Genomic DNA, 26,750 nt, shown 5'->3' with positions numbered 1-26,750 from the left:
GAGCGGCTCTGCACTGGAATTCCATGCCCGGAGTCCATTTGTCGTTAACGAAGGTGGCAGCAATGATGTTAGGGGCCGCCCTGGGACTGCAGACGGAGGCAGCAACAGATGTGTTTGTGCACTGGTGCGGTGGTCTGTCTACTTCTGGAAACCTTTTGAATGCAAAGTGCCAGGGCCGAACATTGTCCTCCCCTATGGAGCCCTTCCTGTGCATTCTGTCTACCTCAGATTGGATGTCATGTGGCTAGGTGAAGATATACAGTACAGTGGGGTTGGTTTCATATCGTGTGATGTTTGCTAGAGTCCTTCGGGGTTCTACTCAGTTGGGTTGGATTTTTGCCCAGATTCTGCATAGTTACAGATCGACGAGGCATTTTGCGTTTTCAGTGGATTTCTCTTATGATAGGTAAAGTCTGTCTGCGCCTATGGCGTGAGGTATTTGCAAACAGACGTAACATGACCTATTCATAGTTTGTGTACCTATACTGCTCATATTCTGATACCAGGTGTTTTGTAGGAGTGCACTGTGTAGTGCATGAGGGATACTAGCGTTTGGTTCATTGTAGGTAAGGTCAGAGAGGTCTTTGTGCATGTGTTGCAAGAATGTAGGAGTCAAGCTTACAAAGTCATGTACAATTTTGGTTCCAAAGGGGCTCAAAGGCAACCCTGCTAAGGAGAGCATGTCCAAAGTTTTAAGGGCACATAACTTGAAACGCATTTGTAGAATTTAGAATCGTCTTCAGGAGAGATTTGTGTCTTCCTAGTCTGTTTTTTGTTGTTCGTTGTCTGTGGTCCGGTATTGGGTGGCTGTTGTCTGTGCTTTGGTGTCTGATGATTGTTGTCTGCTCACCAAAGCAACAGAAACACACGCAGCGCTAAACAACAAAAGAAAGCAAAGATAAACAGATAGAGAGGTCGAAACAGGAGGGACAAATATCAAAATGACAAGGGGGAGGGGGACGGGCGTGAAACCACTGTGCAGATTCTTCACTGGGGTCTGCAGCCAGGACGGGGGATTCGAAGCACTGTGAAACAGGACCGGAAGAGAGAACTGAAGGGACAGAAAACGAAACGCCTGCCTCCTCGCCACTTTCACTTTCACATTTACTTTTATCTAGCTCCTGTGAGTGATGATGCGCTGCTTTTCCGCCTTCTGATTGGTGGGTTCCCTTCTCCCCCTCTCCGTCCGAGCCCTTGGACGGGCTGAGCTCAGATGGTGATCTTGTGAGGTTCTCACCGGAGCGGGTCCTCACTTAAGGCTGTGGATTGCCCCCCTGTGGCCTCACTGTGCCCCCCCCTCCTTATGACCTGGGGTGCCCCCCTCCTCCTGCTCCTCGGGGGGCTCTGTCTGAAGCCGGTCCGGGCTGGTGAGTGACCTGGTGAACTGTACTGGGGTCTGTAACACATAGAGGAAGAGGGCTGTGTGCGGGGGTCAGTGCACGGGTTGTGGGGGTCAGTGCACGGGTTGTGGGGAGTGTATAGTGTTAGAAGGCAGGTGGACTGCACTGGGGTCTGTGTAACACAGATATGGGAAGACGGCTGTGAGGGGATCTATGTAACATGGTGTGTGAGGGTGTGTATAGTGATAGGAGGCAGGTCGACTGCACTGGGGTCTGTGTTTTATTTATTTTATTTAATGCGCTTTAATATAGCGCGGACTTTACCCGAAGGTGTCAGAGCGCTTCACAATAGGAGCAGTAATGATACATAAGGAGAAAAATTACAAGTGAGCATGTTACAAAATCAAACGTTACGTTACATGAGGCAATAGTGACAATTGTGCAAGTATCACGAGCAAACAACATGTGTAACAGATATGGGAAGAAGGCTGTGAGGGGATCTGTGTAACATGGTGTGTGGGGGTGTGTATCGTGTTAGGAGGCAGGTGGACTGCACTGGGTTCTGTTTAATTCAGGTTCAGGGCTGTGTGTGGTCATCAGTGTAACATGGGGTGAGTGGTGTGTGTGTGGGATCAGTGTAACACAGGGTAAGGGCTGTATGTGGGGATCAGTGTAACACGGGGTAAGGGCTGTATGTGGGGATCTGTGTAACACGGGGTGCGTGTAGCGTTTGGGGATCAGTGTAGCACAGGGAGAGGGCTGTATGTGCGGATCAGTGTAACATGGGTGAGAGCTGTGTGTGGGGGTCAGCTTAATAGGGGGTGTGGGGTGTAAATAGTGTTAGGGAGGCAGGTGGGCTGTACTGCGGTCTGTAACACAGTGATAGGGGAAGAGGGCTGTGTATGGGGATGAGTGTAACACGGGAAGAGGGCTGTGTGAGGATCAGTGTGTCATGTTTGCAAGAGGGATGTTTGCGAGGATCAGTGTAACAAACGGTCAAGAGATCAGTGGAACATGTGAGGAAGAGGCAGTGCTTTAAATGGGAAAAAATAAGTGCAGGTACTCATTAAAATGAGCTAGAGGTGTAATGAGGGGCGTGGCTACGGGCAAGACATGATGAAACTTAACAACTTCTATATTAGTTGCAGCACATACCAAAACACATGAGAAATGTGTTTATATAAACAAAGCAGTTTAACTCATTACACAAAATGAAAAAGAAATGCGATAATATGTTAACATTTCCTTTTTTTACAGTAGTTGCATCTTCTTAATGTCATACTGTTAATTGCTGTTTGGCACAATACTATATATTCTTGAGCACGCGAGTAGGAAGAGACTGAAAATACCCCCACGTCGCACCAAAGCTCTTATTGCACCAAGCAAATGAAGCAAACCATCATGACCCTCCCCAGAAGATATCTCTTGTCTCTTCCATCGATCTATCCATTCATCCTACCATTTACCTGCTGATGTCCACCATTTAACTTTTACATGCTATCGTCTATTCAGTCTTTCATCAATCATTCAGTTTTTCACCATTCCGTCTATCCACCCTTCATATCTAAACCTATCCATTTATCCTTTCACTCATCCATCAATCCTTTCGTTCATCCATCCATCAACCCTTTCACTCCTTTTTTCCATCCACCCTTTCACTCAATCCCTCCTTTCACTCATCCATCACCCACCCTTTCATCCATCCTCCCTACCTTTCATTCATCCATCCAATCTTTCACTTATCCACCTATCATCTGCTTTTTATCCAATCATCCACCCTCTTTCACCCATGCATGCTTTCACTCATCTATCCATCTATTCATCCATCTATTCATCCATCCATCCATCTATCCATCTATACATCCACCCTTGCTCACTCATCCATCCACTCACCCATCAACCCACCAACCATCCCTTTTACGTTATTTATGAATCTTTGTCACTAATCACACATGTACAAACAAAGTGCCACACATTTTCTTTAAAATACCTCCTGAGAATGTCTTGATTCTCCCTCTCTTTGTTTCACTTTTCTCTTACAAAAACAGGCATACAAATGCAGGCAAGCATACAAACATAAGCAGACACACAAAAGACTCGGGTATGATAAAAGCCATGTTATACTCTTCACCTACCATGGCTTCTTGAATTGCCACCAGGGCCGGACTGGCCGTAGACTGATTGCCACTGCCAGGGGACTGCCATGATTCCTGTGTTTCCACAAATGCACAGGATAGTGTGAATGTGTTGACAGTGTAAAGAGGACGTCCTCCCACGAGGAAAATCGCACCCTCCCCACACTCCGCTGTTGCTTTTTTAATAATAATTCTTTCAATCACAGTTTTGGCCAATTTGTATTTAATTCTGTTACAAATTTCATTTAAATCATCTTGTGGTTATGCAGCACTAATGTTGACTTCACATTGTACTTCTCATACATCTTCACATTGTACTTCGCATACATCTTCACATTGAACTTCTCATACATCTTCACATTGTACTTCTCATACATCTTCACATTGTACCTCTCATACATCTTCACATTGTACTTCTCATACATCTTCACATTGTACTTCGCATACATCTTCACATTGTACTTCGCATACAGCTTCACATTGTACTTCGCATACATCTTCACATTGTACTTTGCATACATCTTCACATTGTACTTCTCATACATCTTCACATTGTACTTCTCATACATCTTCACATTATACTTCGCATACATCTTCACATTGTACTTCTCATACATCTTCACATTGTACTTCGCATACATCTTCACATTGTACTTCTCTTCACATTGTACTTCGCATACATCTTCACATTGTACTTCGCATACATCTTCACATTGTACTTCGCATACATCTTCACATTGTACTTCTCATACATCTTCACATTGTATTTCGCATACATCTTCACATTGTACTTCGCATACATCTTCACATTGTACTTCGCATACATCTTCACATTGTACTTCGCATACATCTTCACATTGTACTTCGCATACATCTTCACATTGTACTTCTCATACATCTTCACATTGTATTTCGCATACATCTTCACATTGTACTTCGCATACATCTTCACATTGTACTTCGCATACATCTTCACATTGTACTTCGCATACATCTTCACATTGTACTTTGCATACATCTTCACATTGTACTTCTCATACATCTTCACATTGTACTTCGCATACATCTTCACATTGTACTTTGCATACATCTTCACATTGTACTTCTCATACATCTTCACATTGTACTTCGCATACATCTTCACATTGTACTTCGCATACATCTTCACATTGTACTTCGCATACATCTTCACATTGTACTTCTCATACATCTTCACATAGTACTTCGCATACATCTTCACATTGTACTTCGCATACATCTTCACATTGCTTTAGCACCTACCTCGCTCCCAAAATCAAGAATATCACTCTTTGTAATCCAAGCGCTTGATACCAACGTGTGTATAAACTCATTCAAAAAAACAAAGTACAACGATGTACTGCTCCAGTAACACCTAGTTACCGTTCAACAATGGTGCCTTAATGTCACAATCATGCGTTCAAGTTCCTGACCACGTGAAATGACGTTCATAATACGAGCAGCTCAGCAGCCCCAAGGGTGACTGTAGAAAAGTAACGGGTGCCTGGCACAAGAATGTGCCCCGTAAGAAAGAAAGCATGCCTGCTTAATTGTGATACCGAACTTAAATAAGTGCTCGTGACATAGATCAGAGTTCAAGTGAATGAGAACCCGGTGCAAACCAGAAGTTAATAAAGTGAACTCCGCTTCACCTAAAATACAAGACGTCCACAATGCCACAACATGGTGTCAATTACATGGAATAAAAGAATGTGTAACGTGACGAAGAATTGAAAGGAAACAAAAAATAGAAAATGTAAATGTGAGTCACTGTCTCCAATGTACAATAACTGTAAATGGAAACCATGTCAGTAAGACATGTACTGTGGGTCGAAATCAGGCAGGAATTCCCACTGGCACCCTAAACATAAGGACAGGAACAACTTCATGCATTCAGCTTGTTTATACTTAAAGGAGTGCAATCGCAACTTTCGTTTTTGCAATGTGATTGACAGCACAGGGCCTGAACGGACCCTGCTCCATCAAACACATCACAGCGTGATGGCGAGCACCCGGAAATTATTCAAAGGAGCCCTGCTGAATAGCTCAGCTGGGGCTCAGATCGGGCCTACAGAAGCGGCGCCTTGGCTGCCAGACACGTTCCACTCTGGCTCACCAGCACAGCCAATGAGTCTACCTTTCCATGCGTACCGGTACTCTCCAGGACAGTAGAGAAGTGCCGGTACTCGGAGTGATAATTCTAAGAAGTGCCGGTACTGAGTACCGGTGAGTACCGGCCCATTTAAAGCACTGGGAAGAGGGCTGTGTGTGGGGATCAGTGTAACACACAGGGACAAGGACTGTGTGTGGGCAGTGGCCTAGCAAAGGGGGATGCGGATGGGGCTGTCCGCCTCAGGCGGCATGAGTTTTGGGGGTGGCCGTCTTACCTGCCATCTCGGGGTGGCAATCAGGCCCCCCCCCCGCTCTTGAATCGATCGCCACGGGGCAGCAAACGAAACAGAGGAATCTTGCCAGCACCTCCCCCACTCTTCAATATGCGGCCGCCGCAGGGCAGCAAAAGCAGGGACCGCCACAGGCTGCCAAAGAGCTAGCCACGCCACTGTGTGCAGGGATTAGTGTAACACAACAGGAAGAGGGGTGTGTGTGAGGATCATCTTAACACACGGGGAAGAGGGCTGTGTGTGAGGATCAGGGAAACACAGGGTGAGGGATTTGTGTGGGAATCTTTGTAACAATATACAAAGAAGGGACAGGGAGGCTTTTTCCTCTCTCAAACAAGAGAGGGCGGTCCAGCATAAGGGTCCCAGTTGGAACCTTAGGAAAATGAAGGTTATGCTGTTCCTCAATGAATAGTGTCTGTACAAGGGAAATGACACCAACCTGACTGCTGTGGTTCAGAGTTGGGAGTCCACTTATTTAAGTGTGTGTGATTTAAAATAGGGCTCGGAGTACCCCTGCGGACAATGTTTAATCAGTGAGTCTGATGTGAGTGTGATGCCATATCACCATTCCTAAAGTGTAGATAGTCTTCACGATATAGGTCCTGACGAATCACATGTAGACTGTCACGTTGAGCGAGAAACATGTTGACCTCATTTCACGAATTGAGACGCTTTGACTCACTGATTAAACATTGTCCGCACGGGTCCTCCGAGCCCTATTTTAAATCACACACTTTAACCTTACACATTGTCCGCACGGGTCCTCCGAGCCCTATTTTAAATCACACACTTTAACCTTACATCTACACAGTTCTGGCCCCTCACCCGCACTTCACCATACGGCTATTGGAAGAAGATCTCCGACAAAGTGCCCATACTACAGGGAGCCCGTTGGGTATTGCACCGCCGACCTGACGAGGAGCAGCCCAGACGATGAAGCATGACACCTGACAGGGTGTGTGAGGGCATTACAATCCAATAATTGGACTCCCAACTCTGAACCACAGGGGTCATGTTGATGTCATTTCCCTTGTACAGACACTATTCATTGAGGAACAGCATACCCTTCTTTTTCCTAATCTTTGTAACAACACATGGGAGAGGGCTTTGTGCAGGGATCAGAGTAATACAGGTTGAGGGATGTGTGTGTTTATCTATGCAACAACAAATGGAGAGGGCTGTTTGGGGAGCAGTATAACACACGGGGAAGAGAGCTGTGTGCGGGGTCAGTGTAACACACATTGAAGAGGGCTGTGTGCAAGGATCAATGTAACAAGATGATGGCTATGTGTGGGGATTTTTGTAAAAACAGGTGGTAGAGGGCTGTGTGGGGATCTGTATAACACATGAGGAAGAGGTCTGTGTGCAGCGATCAGTGTAACACATGCGGAATAGGGCTGTGTGCGGGGATCATTGTAACACACAAGGAAGAGGGCTGTGTGCGGGGATCAGTGTAACACACGGGGAAGAGAGCTGTGTGCGGGGTCAGTGTAACACACAGTGAAGAGTTCTGAGTGCAAAGATCAATGTAACAAGATGATGGCTATGTGTGGGGATCTGTGTAACAACAGGTTGTAGAGGGCTGTGTGGGGATTAGTGTAACACACAGGGAAGAGGGCTGTGTTCGAGAAAGAGTCTAACACATGGGGAAGAGTGCTGTGTGTGAGGATCAGAGTAACACACAGGGTAGAGGGCTGTGTGCGGTGATCAATATAACACATGAGGAATAGGGCTGTGTGCGAGGATCAGTGTAACACACAGTGAAGAGGGCTGTGTGCGGGGATCAGTGTAACGCACAGGACAGAGGGCTGTGTGCCCACATCAGTGTAACACACAGTGAAGAGGGCTATGTGAGAGGATCATTGTTATACACAGGCAAGAGGGCTGTTTGTGATGATCAGTGTAATACATGGCCAGAGGGCTGTGTGTGGGTATCAGTGTAAGACACGGGAAAGAGGGCTGTGTGTGGGTATCAGTGTAGGACACAGGAAAGAGGGCTGAGTGTGGGTATCAGTGTAAGACACAGGAAAGAGGGCTGAGTGTGGGTATCAGTGTAAGACACAGGAAAGAGGGCTGTGTGTGGGGTCAGTGTAACACACAGTGAAGAGTTCTGAGTGCAAAGATCAATGTAACAAGATGATGGCTATGTGTGGGGATCTGTGTAACAACAGGTTGTAGAGGGCTGTGTGGGGATTAGTGTAACACACAGGGAAGAGGGCTGTGTTCGAGAAAGAGTCTAACACATGGGGAAGAGTGCTGTGAGTGAGGATCAGAGTAACACACAGGGTAGAGGGCTGTGTGCGGTGATCAATATAACACATGAGGAATAGGGCTGAGTGTGGGTATCAGTGTAAGACACAGGAAAGAGGGCTGTGTGTGGGTATCAGTGTAAGACACAGGAAAGAGGGCTGAGTGGGTTTCAGTGTAAGACACAGGAAAGAGGGCTGTGTGCAGGGATTAGTATAACACAACAAGTAGAGAGGTGTGTATGGGGATTAGTTTAACACACAAAAGAGGACTGTGTGGGGATCAGTATAGAACACAGGGAAGAGGGCTGTGTGTGAGGGCCAGATTAACAGAGGGCGAGGGAAGTGTGTGGGAATCTTTGTAAGAATACATGGGAGAGAGCTGTGTGGGTATCAGAGTAATGCAGGGTTTGGGATGTGTGCGTTGCTCTTTCTAATGACAGTTGGGAGGGGCTGTTTGTGGGGATCAGAGTAACATACAGTGCAGAGGGCTGTGAGCAGGATCAGTGTAACACAGGGCGAGGTGTGTGAGGGCATCCTTGCAACACAGGGAAAAGAGTTGTGTGTGGATCAGTGTAACACACAGGTATGATGGCTATGTGGGGATCAGTATAACTCACAGGGAAGAGGGCTAGGTTTGGGGATCAAAGTAACACAGGTTGAGGGATGTGTGTGTGGATTTTTGTAACATGTGGTTGAGGGGTGTTTTTGGGGCTCAGTTTAACCCATGAGGAAGAGGACAGTGTGCGGGAATCAGTGTAACACCTGGGCAAGTGGGCTGTGTGCAAGGGCATTGTAACACAGGGTGAGGTGTGTGGGGATATTTGCAAGACACAGGGAAGAGAGCTGTGTGGATCATTTTAATACACATGTAAGAGGGCTGTGTTAGGATCAGTATAACACAAGGAAGAGGACTGTATGCGGGGATCAGTGCAACACATAGGGAAGAGGGCTATGCTTGGGGATCAAACTAACACAGGGTGAGGGATGTGTGTTGGGATCTTTGTAACAACACATAGATGAGGGCTGTGTGTGGGGTTCAGTATCACACACGAGGAAGAGGGCTGTGTGTCAGAATCAGAATAACACATGGGGAAGAGGGCTGTGTTTGGGGATAAAAGTAATGCAGGGTGAGGGCTGTGTGTGGAGATCTTTGTAACAACTCGTGTGAGAAGGCTGCGTGGTGATCAGTTTAACACAGGTTGAGGGATGTGACGGGTTATTTGGAACATGTGGGAGAGGGCTATGTGCAGGGATCTGAGTTATAACAGGGTGAGGGATGTGTGTGGGGAATTTTGTAACAACATAAGGGGAAGAGGACTGTGTGCAGGGATCAGAGTAGCACAGCGTAATGGATGTGTTAAGGATCTACGTAACAACACATGGGAGAAGGCTTTGTGGGGATCAGAGTAATACGGTTGAGGCATGTGTATTTTTATCTGTGTAACAACACATGGGAGAGGGTTGTGTGGGGATCAGTATAACATATAAGGAAGAGGGCTGTGTGGGGATCCGAGTAACACAGGGTGAATAATATGTGTGGGGATATTTGTAACAACACGTGGAAGAGGGTTGTGTGTGGGGATCAGTGTAACACAAGCTTAGGAGTGTCTGAGGATCTTTGCAAGACACAGGAAACAGAGCTGTGTGGGAATCAGTGTAACACGGAAGAAAGAGGGCTGTGTGGGGATCATTATAACATACGAGGAAGAGGGTTGTGCTTGGGGATCAGTGTTACACACAGGGAAGAGAATTGTGTGAGGGGATCAAAGTAACCGGGTGAGGGATGTGTGTGGGGATCTTTGTAACACGTAGATGATGGCTGTGTGTGTGGGCCTCAGTATTACACAAGAGGAAGAGGGCTGTGTGCGGGAATCAGTGTAGCACACAAGGAAGCGGGCTGTGTTTGGGGATCAAAGTAATGCAGGGTGAGGGCTGTTTGTAAAACACGTAGGAGAGGACTGTGTGTTTGGAAGGACCTGATTACTCGTCAGTCCGGAATTTCGCTTTACTCGGTAACGACAGCCTGAGCTCAGTGTTTACGTTTGTGCTTTCCCGAGCTCATCAAACAAGTTTTTGTCGCATCAATGGGATTTTTAATTTGCCTGAGATTTGGATACTTATCCTCAAAGAAAAAGTGTTGAATAGAAGATAGAAGAACGGAAACCAGTCCGTGATCTATTGTGCGATCTGTTTTATTTATTATTTAGCCCTGAGGAAGCCCTTGTGGGTGAAATGCGTTGGCTGTGTATATTCCTCATCCTTTTGAGAAAATAAAGAATAAGTTTCTACATCGAAGATTGTGATGATTCATCATTCTTGGCATATTATATGCGATTTGTTTTGTGCCTCTCTGTGCTTTGTTTTTTCTCTGTGTGTGGGGATCAGTGCAACATAGGGTGAGGGATGTCTGTGGGGTTGAGTGTAACAAAGTGTGAGGTGTGTGTGTGGAGATCTTTGCAACACAGAGGGAAGAGAGCTATGTGGGGATCAGTGTAGCACACAGGAAAGATGATTGTATGTGAGAATCAGTGTAACACACAGGAAGAGAGTTGTGTGAGAGGTTCAGTGTGAGGTGAGCATAGAAGGACGACATGACCTCAAACAGCTCCATTGTGGACTGGACAGTATTGGACTCGGGATCCAGCAGTTCCGTAATATAAGCGGAGGTCCTTGTAGCACATAACAAATTGGCAAGCGTCTTATTTGGACGGTCCCCTTCCCCATATTGTCGACCCAGTGTGTTGATGTAGAAAGTGAGATTCATGAAGGGCTTCTTCCTTTAATTCTAATAGTTTTTTAGGTCTCGCGAGCCAAAGGCTCGAAGAGACATTTTATATCTGGGCTTTTCAAAGTGCTGCCGTGGCCTAAAGCTACAGTGCACGTGAACGTGCACGCGCGCAGCGCCATGTGTCTTTCCTCCGTAGCGATCGTAATCACGATCACTTTCACTTTCGCGGGCTCCTCTGTTGCTGGCATTCCCCCCTCCCTTCTCGCCCAGCCCTTCTTGTTCTCTCTTCGTTTCCCTTTCGCTCCTCATTCTGCTTTCTATATATTTGTATTCTTTCACCTTCTGTCTCTGCCCGTTACTCTTCCTCACTCATTTCTTGTTCTGTCTAACTCACTTCTCTCCTTTCTTCATCTTGTATCTATTTCTCCACACTTCCTTGTTTGCTTTGGCTCGTGCCTTCGCAGTGCATGAAGCAGTCCTGCTGACTTCCGCCTGGTGTCGTTTTTCCTTTGAGATAGTAACTCACTGTGCTTTGATGTCGTATTTACACTGTAATATGACCCACAGTTCTGAATTGTTTTTCCGTGGTGATATGATACAGTGTGATGCATGCCTGCTGTATTGTGGCACAATGTTCTGTGATGTCCTATTTCTGTAGTGACATGTTATTGGGAATTGTATTTCTGCTAATATATAAAATGTTGCTGAGTTCTGTGATGTATTCCTGTTGCAATGTAAGACAGTGATCTGTGATGCCATATTTCTGTTGTAGTGTGACGCAATTTTCTTTGATGTAGCGATCTTGATGTTGAATTTCAGCAGTCATGTGGCGCAGTGTTCGGAATTGCCGTTTTACATTGTGATGTGATGTATTTCTGTTTCAATATGACGCAGTCGTATGGCGTATGTCAGTGCTATGAAACAATGTACACAATATCAAATTTCTGCTGTATCGGAATGTGACGGGGTGTTTTGTTTTAACCTATTTCAAATGAAATGCAACGCAGTTTTCTGTAACCTATTATGATGATGAGGTCATTGGTATGGTATGAAGGCTTTGTGAGAGTACTACGGTAGAAACGGTGTAGCACTTGTGTCCACGATCGGTGGATGGCGTTTTGGCTCATGGTGGATTTCTGACGACATGAAGGCAGGTGTTACCCGCTCCAAGTGAGAGATTATTTCACGTCACAGCAGGATATGTCAAACTGAAAGGAGCGACGGAAATGGTTTTGATGTCACGGTGCAGAGCCCTGCCGCACACAAAGGGACCACGGTGGTTTGATGACATCACAGCGTCAGCTCATTGGCATCATGGTGACAGGGTGTTGAGAAGGGCAGCACGGGTGAATGGCGGTAGTTTGTTGATGACACAACCTCAGTGCATAGACATCACACTGACCCAGGGCTGTGTAAGGCTGACATCATGATGACGGAAGGTTGTGTAGTACCATACGGATGGACGGTGGTAGTTGCTGATGCCACGGCCTCAATGCATTACTTCTCATCGGCGCTCCTATGACCTCTTCACTTGGACTGGGGGCAGTGAGCCGTGAAAGACCCCGCAGAGAGGCGGTCGGACGGCGTGACTCATGCGGCGATGCTACCCTTTGGATCACGGCGACGCTCCGCGGCCCGGGGAGTCTGACTTCACCCCGCTTGATGGATAAATTACAGGCTGCAGCATCTTTTTCCGCGCCGCCCTCAGATTGCTGCGCCAACCGAGTGGTCCTGAGCCCCCATTGCACATAAACATAGCCACAGCAGGGCAAATTCAGCATTAGCATACGTCCATGGGGATCTGGCCCAGATATTGGTACTAGAACCAGTTTCCGGCGAGTTTCCCCTACTTTCCAGCACTGGTTACCACCCTCCTGTTGGTGTCGAATGTGTGGCTCGGGGAAGGAGAGAAACAGCTAGCGCCACGCCCGGTGAATCTTTCAGAAGATTCCCAAACAGGCCGCTTTCATGAACACGCCATGATGTATCTGAAGTTCATGTGTAGACGAGTTCCTCCACGACCACAATCGGTAAGAGTGTTGCATACCACTGGAACTATCTGGAAAGTTCATTTAACTGGCAAGTGTTGCTTTAACCATTTCACTTTCGGAGGAATCCTCTGTTGTCAGCGGTGGAACTTCACTCTGTAGAAAACATAAAATAAATCTCTCGAGTGCACGTAAAAGCACCTTCGTGCACTGGAGCTGTGCTGTGAAGGTGTGCGTGTGTGTGTGCAGCAGTGGTGTGCACACTTGCCTGCCTCTCCCTCTGTATACGCGCTCGGGTGTGTGTATTTCTCTGCATGTTTCTGTCTGGGTGTGTGTGTGCATGTTTCCAGGTGTGTTTTGTGTGCACCTATGTATAAATATGTTTTGTGTGCCCTAATTGCGTGTGTGCACGTGTCTGCTAGTGAGTGGTCCTTCGTCTTCTGGGTGTTTGTGTGCCTTTGTGTGCTCGTGGGTCCGTTAGTATGTGCATGCATGTGTGCATGGGTGCGTGCATTTGTGTGTGTGTGTGTGTGTGTGTGTGTGTGTGCGCGTTCATGCGTGTGCCTGCACACATCCCTGTCTCTGAACCAGGAAGCAGCATTTCATCTCTCAGCAGCCAGTGTGAAATTATGGGATGCCTGACGTAGAAACAGATGTTCAAGGGGCACAGCTCACAGTGCCAGCGCCAGGTACGTGCCCCGCGCCCAGTAAGTACACAGACACCTCTGGTGCCAGCAGCTGCAGGGCACAGGTGAGTGCCCGGGTCACGTGCTGCAGACAGACAGATGCCAGGGCTCACAATAAAGCCAACCCTACGATGGTGCCAGGGACTTCTTGCACGAGAAGTCACCAGTGCATGGCGGTGGCACACGCAGTGCTGCTGAATGGTGCTAAACCTGGGCAGAAAGGGTCACATCTGCACAGAGAGGCCCCCATCTCATTGCATGTGCTCGATGGCACGTCAGACGAGCCTGTGCTGTGCACCTTGAAGCACAGAGCACACAGAGGGCACCGCTGGTCTAGAAACACCAGTGCAATACCGTTCCAGTATCGTGAGCAGGGATTTCAAAAAGTCTCACTGCACCTACGGCCCATTACACCTCCAAGAGAGTCTCAGTGCTGCAAACTCTGCTGAGCATCACACCCAAGCACCACCGTGACTCAGTACATTACCAGTGCGTCACTCCCGCTGAATGTCTAAGAGGGTCTCACTGCTGCAACCTGTGTTAAGCACAAATTCTACATGTGTTTAAATCTAATATTTATAGGTACTGATGTGTGTTTTCAGTATTCTACGTTATGAACTCCTTTTGTGAAAAAAAACAATAACAACATTTTAATAAATATCTGACATGATGTTAACATGCCTCTTGTTCTTTTTGGTTAAGCACTCCATGAGGGCGCATGCTTTTTCCAACTGTACCCCTCGTGTACTTCTATTCCGAGGTGCTCCGTGTTGACTCTGTCATCATGTGCTTTTCCCCACCCTCTCGATGTAGCACTTCTCCTTGTGTACTTCCCACCCATGCGTTCACACCTGTGCACTTCTCCCTGCCTGCTTGAGGTTAATTTTTCACCCAATGTTTCTCCTTCTCACCCGCATTCTCCTCTCTTGCCCATTGCTTCTCCACACCCCTGCGACGTCTCTACTGCCCGCTTCACATTGCTCTGTCCCATTGCTTCTCCTCACCCATTTAAAAAAAAACGCTTTCACTTAGATATTTTCATTTCAATTACTGATTAAAACTCGGATCAATAACCAAACAGAACAAGCATTTACAGTACAATGGGTCTCGCATTTGCGAGAGTTTAAGATTATTGGCATTGTAAATGACAATGCCTTTTATTTATGTTTTAAAACACATAAATAGAAGGCATTGTCATTTACAATGCCAATAGCTGAAACTCTCGTAAATGCGAGACCTATTGCATTGCAAATGCTTGTCTTGAATGTTAGCGTAAGTATCTGATTCCTTGGAATAGAAGTATTGTTTCTCCAGATTTCGAATATCTCTTTCGGGCCCAGCCAGTGTTCCCTGGATGGCCTTCAAGACCCCGGCTTGCTTTGCAATGCAGGCACCCCTCACTGCCACTGTAAATGCTTCCCCTAGTGTGGAAGGCGATTCCACCAAACCCACATTGTGTGTTAAATACTCTGCTATTTCTTTACGAATCTCTCCCCTAAATTCTGCATCCAGGAACGCTCCTGTCGGTAGACGTCGGGTGAAAGTCTGAGTTAGAGCCTGTGGTAACTGGATCATCAACAGGACCGGTGCATGATCCAATAGGGTACATGGTAAATGAGTTGCTGACATTACCCAGAAGTCCAGTCTAGACCAGGCATCGTAGTAAACTAAAATGCAAGGGCTCTCCCGGGCTTGAGGATGTCTGTCTCCAAGCATCTATTAAGGAATTGTCTTCAGTGACCGTGTTCAATGTTGCCTTGGTATGTGGGTGCAGACTTGTGGATGCACTATAACTGTCCATGCAGTCATCCATTACAGCATTAAAATCACCACCCCATATGATGGCACTGATGCCGAGGCTGGAGATTCTCGTACAGATCCTAGTGAAGAAATCGGGATCATCTCTATTGGCTCCGTACACCACAGCAAAAGTCACCGGCCTTCCATGCTGGGGGCCTTCTAATATAACATACCTGTCTTCAGGGTCAACAAGTGAGTAGGACATCTACCATGGGAGACCTCTGCGCATTAGCACAGCAATGCCCCTGGCATAGTTTGAGGTTTAATGAGTAGATTTCCCCCATCAGCAATCACGGAGCCCAGATGCCGGAGAGCCACGCAAATGAGTCTGTTGTAGAAAGCATGAACAAGACGTTTCTTTCTATAATTATTAAGCTAGCAGGGGTTCCATGTAATGCATGAGATAGTGGCCATACTATCTGCAAAGTGTTGACATCTTGTTGGCCTGGGAATGTCTAGTGGCATATAGCCAATAATGGGTAATTGCAAACTGCAGAAATGTAACAGCACGGCACAGACAAAGGAAGGACAGAGGACATGGGAAATGTTAGACCTGACATCCTTGGCGTGGGTTTTTCCCCTATCTTTTGCCTCTGCTACCTGGATTTTTGATGCTGTGATGGATTTCGTTTTTGCTGGTTTAGATGCTTTGGACACTCTGCCACTGCTAATCAGTGCCAGAGTGTAAGTGCTCCCTGTGTAAAATATCATATTGATTGGATATACCGGATTGGCATATCTGTATCACCATGAAGTCCCTAGTAAAGTGCACTGTGTGTGCCAGGGCTGGTGATGACAGATGCTACTAGTGGGTCTGCAGCGCTGATTGCGCCACCCACCTGTGTAGCCCTAAAATGGTGTCTCAGGTCTGCCACCGCAGACCTGCCTGCAGTCCCCGGACTGCCATGTCCTCCTGGCCAGTGTCCACACTGACCGGGCCTAACCCTTCCCTTTTTATACACGTCAGTCATCCCTATGGAAGGCCCAAGGTACCCCCCTGGGCAGGGTGCAGTGTATGTAAAAGGTAGAGCATGTACTAGTGCAGGTAACATGTTCTGGTAGTGAACAACGGCCATTTTGTGTGTTCACTGCTGCAAGGTTATCTTGCTCCATAGGCTAACATGGGGGAGGCTGGTGCCAATGGCTATCCGCCTATCTTCTCATAGGAACAAGATAAGACATGAGTGTTTGATATCCCTGAGCTCAGCATTTAATAACACGTCTTTTAGGAGAGGTTGTTTTTAAATCCCGAGTTGGAGAATAGTACTTTTTAGAGAGTAGCTGTTCTCTTGTCTGACCCTTCTGTGTGCCTGGGCGTGCTTGTGGATTGACTGTCTGGCTTGAGAGTGACAGGGGCTGGGGATCCCCCAGGAGGTTGGCTGAGTCAGCCCTCTGCTGAATGGCGACATTTGCAAGGAGAGTGGAGGGAGGAGATAGCACCTGGGAGTGAATAGGGCTGTGCCTGCCTGCCACACTGCTGGCTCCACCTCCTGCTGGGCGGCTGACGACTCTGCCCCTCACTCTGAAAAGAATGTAGAAGCCAGGAAAACAAAGTGCTCCAGCAACACCCAGAACTGGATCAGACCGGGCTCAGGACCCACTTGCACAAAGACTTCAAAGACTTTTAGGGGTATAAGTACAAGACCCCTGACAACAGATTTTTAGATTCTACCATCAAGAGGAACCTCTGCTGAAAGACGGACCGCTGAAGAACTAAAGGAAGATTGCCTTGCTGTGTGCTCTAAGGGCTGACCTGTTCTGCTGTATAACTGAAGCTGAGGAGGAGAAGGGGCCTTGCTGTGTGCTGACTCTACCCACTTGACCAAACAAGACTTTGCTGTGTCTTAAACCGAATCTCCAAGGGCCTGAGAAGAGCTGGCCTCCTGTTTCGCAACCCAGGGATAGAAAGGTTGCTCCGAACCCAAGACTCCGCTGTGTCTCCCCTGCGCTGCTGTGTGCTGCAGGGACCGTGGACTGTTCTACCAAGCTTCTCACCATCTGCCGGTGAAGTGGGCGGGCTGCTCTCTGCCTTGTTGGAGAGTACCGCGCTGATCCGGGCCTGACACCGGTTGCCGCATCAAGAAGACCGACGTGCTCATCGGCACGTGCCTTGCCGCGACCCGGAGGCCTGAAGCAGACCAAGAGTCGTACTTCCCTGCTCTACGAAGCCGCGCTGTGAGTGGCTGACCCCGGTGACGTCGACATCGTCCCTGAGGGCTCGTCGTGGGAGTTGTGGAAGCCTTGCACCGAACAGCCAGAGGAGCGCTCTGCACAACGAGCGCAGTGACGCCGACGGAGCAACGTATCTGCCTAAACAACAAGAGCCTACGAACTGATTCATTCTCAGTGAGTATCGAATCACACCAGAAACTAGAGACTATCGTCTTAAGATCCCGACCAACCAAGAAAGCGAATATAGTGTAAACCTGTGATGCTTGATTTCAACTGCGGAAACTAGATAAAGATATATTATTTTTGATATAACTCACCTGTGTGGTCTAAGTTTGTGGTGTGCGGAGGGGGGATCATTGTGGTGTCTACGTGCAAATACCTTACACATTGCCTTGGGGATAAGCCTGTCTGCTCGAGCCAAGCTACCTAGAGGGTGAGCAGGGGTTATCTACCGTGTGTGTCCTTGTACCCTGACTAGAAGCAAGGGTCCCTATTTGGTCTAAGGTGTATACCTCTGCCAACTAGAGACCCCCAGATCTAACAGGAAAAAAAACAACAGCTCAACTATATAAACCCGGAACCACCCAGTTTACACCCACCCCCCCAAATCGGGTCGAAAGCAGTCCCGTAATCCAGCTTTAAGCCCCCTACCATCCAAACCGGTTGAGACATGCTACCCTCCCACCCAAAAAAAGTTTGCACTTTGGAAAAGGGAATTGGGAATCATTCCCCGGGGATATCGAAACACTGTGTTAAACAACCCTGCCACCATCGTCTGGGTGGCCAAGCAAATGGTCTGGAGGCTAACCTGTTAAGTGGGATGGAATCAGTGTTCGCACCGCAATATAGAACATTAAGCAGCTGAAATACATTAACAAGCAATCAAGTGATCAGAACACTTTGGAGGTTCTTGGCGGAATCCTGCAGCATGTCAAGGGAGGCATAGTTACAAGTTTGTCCTATACATGAAGTGATCAGTCGTTTTTGCTGAGCTGGGGTCCTGCTGAGAAGCGAGGCGAGGCCGCCGGGGAGCGACGAGCCTTGGTTATATGTTTGGCAAATTTCAACGCAGATTTGGCATCAGTGAAGAACTGTATTTTATTTTCGGAGGAAACCCTTAGCTTAGCTGGATATGAAAGAGCATATGGTATATCAGTTTGTTTTCTTGTCAGGTAGAAAGTCTAGGGGGCCACATGGAATGATAGGGTACATTCTGGGTAGAAGGATATGTTGTTACCCTGGACCCACGTTCGCAAGCTAGTCTCAGGATGGTATCTTGGTCCCGGTAATTCAACAGGTGGGCGACTAGTGTGCAAGCCGGGATGCCAACAGGGGGTTTAGGTCCAAGGGAACAGGGGGCCCACTCCACAATAAAGACAGCTGAGAGGTCATTTTCAAAATGTTCACGCAGTGGGGTCTCAACATAGTCCTCCATTCTTGAGATGGCCTTTGTTCCTGGAATCCTGGGTGTTAGACCTGGCACCATTGTCGTGGGTCTCCCTTCCATCTTCCATCTTCCGCTTTTGTCTCCTCTGTGTTTGCTGGTGTTAGGTGCTCTGGGCGCTGTGCCACTGCCAATTAGTGCCACAGCGCGAATGCTCCCTATTGTAAATTGACTGTATGAATTGGTATTCCCGTAATTGGCTCATTAGATTTACCTGTTAGTCCCTAGTATAGTGCACCGTGCGTGCCCAGGGCTGGTAGACCGAATGCTGCTGGTGGGCCTGCGGCGCTGATTGCGCCACCCACAGAAGAAGCTTATAAAATGTGCCTCAGACCTGCCATTGCAGAGTCTGTACGCAGTCCAGAACTGCCATCTTGACTGTGAAGTAAACCCACTTCCCAGTCCCTAAACCTTCCCTTGGTCACCCCCATGGCAGGGTGCATTGTATGTGAAAGGTAGGACCTGCCTTGGTCTGTGTGGCATGTCCTGATAGTGAATTACACTCCATTTCGTTTTTCACTATTGCAAGGCTATCTGTTCCCTTAGGCCAGAAAGAGCAGTTTGATTATTACATCCTATAATCCTAGATGACCCAAGGAAAGTCGAATATAGTATGCCTGAGCTCAGAATATTAAAGTACATCTTTTAGTGAGGATTATTTTTATATTCTGTGTTTGAAAATACCTCTTTTAGAAAGTAGGTATTTTCTTGGCTAAGCCTTCCAATGTGCTCTGCTGTTATGTGTATTGGCTGCCTGGTTTTGGAGGGTCAGGGCAGGCTGAGCCCAACCTGGTTTGAATAGAGAGATCTGTAGTTGGAGTATGGGGAGAGGTGACCCTTTGATCTGAGCAGGGCTGTGCCTGGCAAGGTGAATGATGGCTCCAACCCCCCACTGTGCGTCTGATGGCAGACCCCTCTCCCTGAAAGGCAGGATGCAGCCTTGTAAACAAACAGCTCCAGGACCACACCAAACTGGTTCTGGCTGGGTTCAGTGACTTTTGAGAACTAAGACTTTTGGGGTATAAATATCTGTGCTAAAACCCCTACACGGTGTGTTGCTTCTGGATGTCAAGACAAACCTCTGTCCGTGTAACTAGAGGGAAAGGACTTTGAAACTTTCATCCATCTTGCTGAAGCAACTACCCAAGGGCCTGATTTTGAGCTTGCCTCCTGCTGAAGTCTCCGGGACATTAGACTTCAACCATCAGCCTTCTGAATTCCTATTGAGGGGAATTCTACTCTCAGGTGAGGCTTCTGTCGAGAATTCCAGAGCCTCTGGGTCTGCTGCGGGGAACGCGGGCCGAGAATCATCACTATCGCTATTGTGGGCCGCTGCAGCTGAGGAGCTGTTACCGCTGAGAGCCCGCATTTGTCTGTACTACGAGAATCGTCGCTATTGTGGGCCGCTGCAGCTGAGGAGCTGTTGCCGCTAAGAGCCCGCATTTGTCTGTGCTGCGAGAACCATCGCTATCACTATTGTGGGCCGCTGCAGCTGAGGAGCTGTTGCTGCTGAGAGCCCGCATTTGTCTGTGCTAAGAGAATCATCGCTATTGCTATTGTGGGCTTCTGCAGCTGAGGAGCTGTTGCCGCTGAGAGCCCGCATCTGTCTGTACTTCGAGAATCATCGCTATTGTGGGCCGCTGCAGCTGAGGAGCTGTTGCCGCTAAGAGCCCGCATTTGTCTGTGCTATGAGAATCATCGCTATCACTATTGTGGGCCGCTGCAGCTGAGGAGCTGTTGCCGCTGAGAGCCCGCATTTGTCTGTGCTAAGAGAATCATCGCTATCGTGGGCCGCTGCAGCTGAGGAGCTGTTGCCGCTGAGAGCCCGCACCTGTCTGTGCTACGAGAATCATCGCTATTGCTATTGTGGGCCTCTGCAGCTGAGGAGCTGTTGCCGCTGAGAGCCTTCATCTGTCTGTGCTACAAGAATCATCGCTATCGCTATTGTGGGCCACTGCAGCTGAGGAGCTGTGCCGCTGAGTGCCCGCACTGGTCACCGCATCTAGGATCTTTGTTATCACCTACGTGGGCCGCCGCCACTGAGCATTGTTGCTGCTGGGTGCCTGCCTTTAATCACTGCCCCAGGATCATCGTGAGTGCACGCTGCGAACCGCTGCAGTTGGGAGCTGTGGCCGCTGCAAGTTCACCTGTCATCATCGCGGCTTCCTCATGAAGCTGCGTTCCGTGCCCCTTTAAACCTCAGGAACATTGTGCATCACAGGGTCGCGCAGACCCCGATCTCGAACTAAGTTTGTTTCACACGCTTTTGAGTGCTTTTATTGCTTTTTAAGTGCATCTATATTTACGTGCATTGTGGCTTCTTGATCGCTTTTGAGCTTTGTGTTAAGCCTATATAAAGATACTCATTTTTCTATAGCTACTTGGTTGGTGTCCCTTTGTAGTGTCTGCACTGCGTTATTGTGTATGGTCATAAATGCTTCACACATTGCCTCTGAGATAGGCCTGTCTGCATGTGCTACGTTACCACAGGGTTGAGGAGGGGTTATCAAAGGGTGAAGCCCCCTTACTCTGACTTAGGAAAAAGGATTCCTATTTGGACATTGGCGCCAGCCGCTGCCAACTAGAGATCCCCATTTCTAACACTGGGTATATGGAGATTGTTGTGTCTGGAGCGTGCCTCTAAGTTTTCATTTTTAGCCTTTATGAGGTCGAGTAGCTTATCCTTCCAGAGCAAATGTTCATTTGATTCTGCCTGGATATCATCTGCATCTGGAACTCTGTTGTCTAACAGGTCCGGTCTTGGTTCATATGTCAACATGTTGCTTTACATGGTCTAGGCAGCTTGTACAGAGGCCGAGTTTACACTCGGGTATCGAAGTCTTCTATATCACTTTCTTCCTATCGTGTCGTAGTCGGGTCAGTACTTGGCTTTCGTCAGCATGTCTGGTGAGGCGTCGGCTTTTGAAGGAAATGTTGGACTGCTTCGCATCGTTCGTGCTGATGATGTACAGTTCAAAGCCTAATCGACATTAGTCTAGCCCAGCCTTGGCCCCTACATTAATGATAGATTAGGAGAAGGCAATCTCACTGGCAACAGGCAATACGTGTATGCAAAGAGGCAGGCAGAGGACTGAAGAGCCCCTTCGCCCAGCCACACCCCAGGTTACCACCACCACAGGGGGCACGAGCAGACTACGCGGGGCTAGAGTTAGGTGCACACGGCAGGTAGATACTGCAGGGGACTGCAAAATGCAGTGGGCAACTGTGGTAGGCAAAGCCTGCTTGGGGCAGTAACTACTGCTGAGGATGAAAAAGTGTCTCAGAACTACTTTTCCTGCACCCCTGCTCAGAAGCGTAGACAATATGGCAGCCCAATTTTGTTGCACTAGCACTGCGGATCCCCTTTAGGGATGACTGCCAAGTAACATAAGGCCAATGAGAGTGTGCTACCAGCGCAGTGAAAGGATCTTGGTTTCCCTTTTAAGAAAAGTAGTCTCTGGGGCATTGTGTCATGTGTAGTGAATGGGGAATCAAAATTACGCCTGGGCCGTGAACTCCGCTCCGTTCGTGAAGCTTGCGGAGTTTTTCGCAATCCATACTCCGCAGAGCAACGTCAAGTTGGCGATAATTAGTCCCGGGTACCGCCACCTCCCCGGGGCTAAACACCCAAAAAATGCAGGGGGCACGCACCCCCTCGCAGCCCAGGGGACTAGTCTGCCACCTTCCCGGGGCTATATTTAAAATAATGAGTGGGGGGGCTTCTGCCCCCAGGGGCAAACCCAGGGATGGCCACATCCCCAGGGCTCGTATACGGAAATGCTGGGGGGCTAGTTTTAAATCATGTGTGTGGAGGGGCTCTGGTCCCCCACACAGCCCCAGGGACCACCACCACCTATATCAAAGATGGGAGGGGGTCCACCCAGCCCCCCTCCTAGAGCCTAAGATGGCTCTGGGGACCGCCACCGCCCAGGGCCGGCTCCAGAAATGTCCCGGGGTGCCCACCCTTGGGACACTGCAGTTTGCTAAGGCACGGCGGGAGTACCGCTCCCGCCAAGCTATAGCAACTCTGCGCTGTTTCATGAAAGCAAGAGCATTACAAATAGGCTGACAGAGCCTGCGATATCCCATGCACCTGGTGGGAAAGAGACCCCCGCCTCATAGTGGCATGCTCTGCACGTGGGCAGCATTCACAAGGACAACACAGAGGGGGAGGGGCGGGATAACATCTCGTTAGTCAAACTCCATTTGTATCGCACAGTGGAACCTACAGGTATCGGAGTAAGTCTGAGATCACAGCATTCGCCCTTATTCTGTGCCCACAGATCAGAGAGAACATGCTGCTCGTCTCCTGCCCACCACCAGGAGCAAGCACCACGCTTCCATCGCAGCAAGGGGCGTAAGGCCACTCTCAGTCCGACTTATAAGACGCACACAGGGTGTATGGAAATCAATATACAAATCAAGCAGCGTGAATGCCCTTGCTCGCCTGCTGCAAACACCCAACTGCTCAGAGCTAGGGGCAATGCCAGAAACTTTCACAACTCCTCCAGGGCGGACCCCGTGCCAGCGGAGGTCTGCGCAGATCCCCTTATGAAGAGCGCCCACCCTCTATGACCCACTTTCACATTACAGCTCACGAGAGCCAGTAAGAGCCTGAGGTAGGACACGCACTCATGTCCCAGGGGCGGCAGCCAGCGCACACAGAGTACAGTAGCGAGAGCTGGTACAGGTGCTGGAGCAGAGTTTTCTGTTGAAAATTTATCGGGTTTTTTAAGCTCCAGTTTAGTCTATATGTCGAGACTTAAAATACTAATTTGTAATCAATAATTATTTGGTTTGTGTGAAAATTCTGACTAACCAACACAATTAACAATAGAAATTACACGTGGGAATGCATATATGTTGCTTAATAATAATGTGCAGGTTTAATTAAATGAATGTTGCTAAGTGCTGTTTGTTTTAAAGCACAAAACGCTTTTGAAATAACGTGTATTAATGCTTTACTGTGTTGCAAAAGGCTAGATAATTACATACACATAAGGGTATTAGTGGGGTTAACACTGTTTAATCATTGCGATGATGTAGTAACGTTGTTTGTGTTTCTTTCAATTAAGATGGTTCGTTTTGGCCTAAGAAAAGATGGCTGACGTTTACAGACTGTGCTCGAGTGAATATGATGTGACGAGAGGCCTTGTTGAAAGTCACCTGACTATGGCTTCTGCTGGAGTTTTGAAAGTTTCCGTGATGACAGTGACTCCAGGCAAACATCCAAATAACCTTGGAGGAAAAGAGAGCCACAATGAACTTTGTGATTACAGTGGTGGTTTCGCTATGGTTCCGAGGAAGACTATTTACAAAAGTAACATTTGCAAACTCGAGTTTCCTTCTTCCGTCTTTTTATTTTTGTGATTTTTCTGAGCGGAGATTTTCCAAATGTAGCGATGCTACATCCTTTCCTGCTCGCTCTGCTCAGCGGTTCAACGGATATTCAGAACATTTTATGTTGCTTTATTTTGTAAGATTTATTATAAATATTGTTAGACTAGAGAGGGTTTAAGGCCACTTCTTCCCAAACCTGCGTTGGTGAGGATCGATGCTGTGAGGACGGCGACTCGGGAGACTTCTACTGAGAGACCTGTCCTGACCCATTTATGACATTTAGCTAGAATAGGTAACTATGAGAATAATGATTTTGCTTTGATTGAATTTCTTTTGAACTAATTTTAGATAAAGTACCGTTATTTCAAATACAGTGTTGGTGGTTATTTCTTGTCGTTTATTGAATATTCTATTGTGATTATTGCTGTTTAAATCATGACTCAGGATAGTATCAATTCGATCGCATTGACCTTACTGTAGATACAGGGTGTTTCAGGAGTTTCTCTCATGACCAGTACTAATAGAGTAATCGAGTGTGTGTTAGTGAAATGGGCCCAAGCGTATGATGAGTGCATGTGCGTGTATCTGTGAAATTACTCTATCCGTGGAAGTAGGGAGAATTTGTATGCCCTGATCTGCAGCAATTTCCTGGTAGCAGAGTAATGGTTTTGATTATTGTCTTGATCTGATTAGATTGCTTGTACATTGGCTTTTTGATTCATTGATTATTGATTGATGTTGGTATATGTACTAATACTATATGTTGGAGTCGTCGTATTGAGTTTTATGTAGTGCTTCTGGAACTTGGGAGCTGGTAGCAGTTCCGTAGTAGGGCAGAGGGAAGTATATACTGCTCTCGGGAAAGACGGGATTGTTGGTCCTGTACGTATGCAGGAGAAACGTGTGACAATTGAAGTTGCGCGTCACATTGTCTAGGTTCGGAATCAGTGACATCGTCGTGTGTTACTATTAGGGATATATTTCTGGTATAAAAGGAGTGTGGATGGTAGTGAAGGTTATCTGTGAAACTCTGGTCTTAAGTCCCAGGGATCCGTAAGGTTTGCCGTTAAAGCTTATCGCTAGAGAAGTAATAGGTATTCTCTGAGCTTGTTTGAAGGACTGAGCAGAGGTAGACACTGTTTGGTTAACGTCTGTTATAATTCTGTAGTAGGGCAGATTGTATACTGTTCTCGGGAAAAGCAGGATTCTGTGTGTATGTACTACATTTTCTTGTATGAAAGTGCGTGAATGTATGAGCATTTAGTTGATTTTAAAACTCTTTGGAGCAGTCCTAGAGGAAACAGTTAATGAATGCATGTTAGAAGGGCAGAGTAGAGGGATGTGCTACTGTGTCAACGAGAGTATTAATTCCGTAGTGGAGCAGAAGTGAGTGCTGTTTCAGGGAAAAACGGGATTCTTGTGAAATAGATTTTTCTTTACTATTCTGTGGTTAGCGAAGTAGACAATGGAGATGTTTATATGTTGTAACTAATAGATTTTGTAGAATTTGACACGAAGTCTACTGAGAAGATTTTGTAAAGGAGGGGTAGACGAGTGACAGGAGACAGGGGCAGGAGCGACTGCAGCGACTGTTGACGTCATACAGACCGCGCTCTGATTGGGTAGTGGATCAGTACAGTGCTCGCGCTGGGATTGGTGCGTTGGTGTGAGCCGCGCAAGGATTGGAAGGAGTACAGGGTGACGTAGACGCTCCAGGATTGGTGCGTTGGTGTGAGTCGCGCTGTTATTGGATGAAAAATCGTACTGTACAGTTGTATTACGAAAGGGATTAGAAAGTTTTGGTAAACGATAAAATGTATTACCAAGAAGAGAAAAAGAAGAAATCCTTGTTCGGAAAAATTAAAAGATGGTTTGACAAGGATAAAGATGTTAAAACAAGAGAAGGTGAATTGTTACCTCCAACGAAAACGCCTGCATCCTTCATGGTTGCGAGATATGGGTATCATACCTGTATATGGTTGGAGAATTGGGTTAGGTATACTAAGGAAGATGGTGTCCTAGCATTCCCAGAACATGGTTCATTTAATCTGGCCGTGTTGAGAAATTTACGGGAGAAAATGATGAGTCTAGAGCCTAGACCAAGGCCGACACAGTTCGAGGCATTGGTGGAATGGGAAGATGAAGTACATGAGCGAGAAAAACTGAGGTCTGGAGGCAACTATAGGTACATGTTCGGGAGGAAATATGATCGTGAAACTCATCATGATCGAATGAGGAGATGGCGAGATGCTAGTATGTCAGAGGGATTATATCCTATGAGAACAGTTGACGAGAAGGAAGAAAGGAAGGGTACGGAAAGGGTTCCTGAGGCAGAAGTGAAAAGATATAGAGTTAATGATTATGAGGATGAGGTCTTGGATGACATGATTTACAAGAGACCACCTCCATATAGACCAGAACCAGAAGAGAGCACACCAGTTGCTTCTC

General features: G+C 47.4%; 1 protein-coding gene across 1 annotated transcript in view; it reads left to right on the top strand.

The window, feature by feature from the left end:
• The first annotated feature begins 1,106 nt into the window (after positions 1 to 1,106).
• The window catches only part of LOC146869811 (major histocompatibility complex class I-related protein 1-like), a 165,142-nt gene continuing 139,498 nt past the window's right edge, over positions 1,107 to 26,750 (top strand). The window contains exon 1 of the mRNA XM_085618489.1: positions 1,107 to 1,367. Coding sequence (XP_085474615.1) covers positions 1,304 to 1,367 — 64 coding nt within the window. The 5' untranslated portion in view covers positions 1,107 to 1,303. The remainder of the gene's footprint in view (positions 1,368 to 26,750) is intronic.

The sequence above is a fragment of the Triturus cristatus genome, chromosome 1_1, assembly GCF_964204655.1.
Source record: "Triturus cristatus chromosome 1_1, aTriCri1.1, whole genome shotgun sequence".
NCBI lineage: Eukaryota > Metazoa > Chordata > Amphibia > Caudata > Salamandridae > Triturus > Triturus cristatus.
Note: the sequence above shows the minus strand (reverse complement) of the source record. Positions and strands in the feature narration are given on the sequence as shown.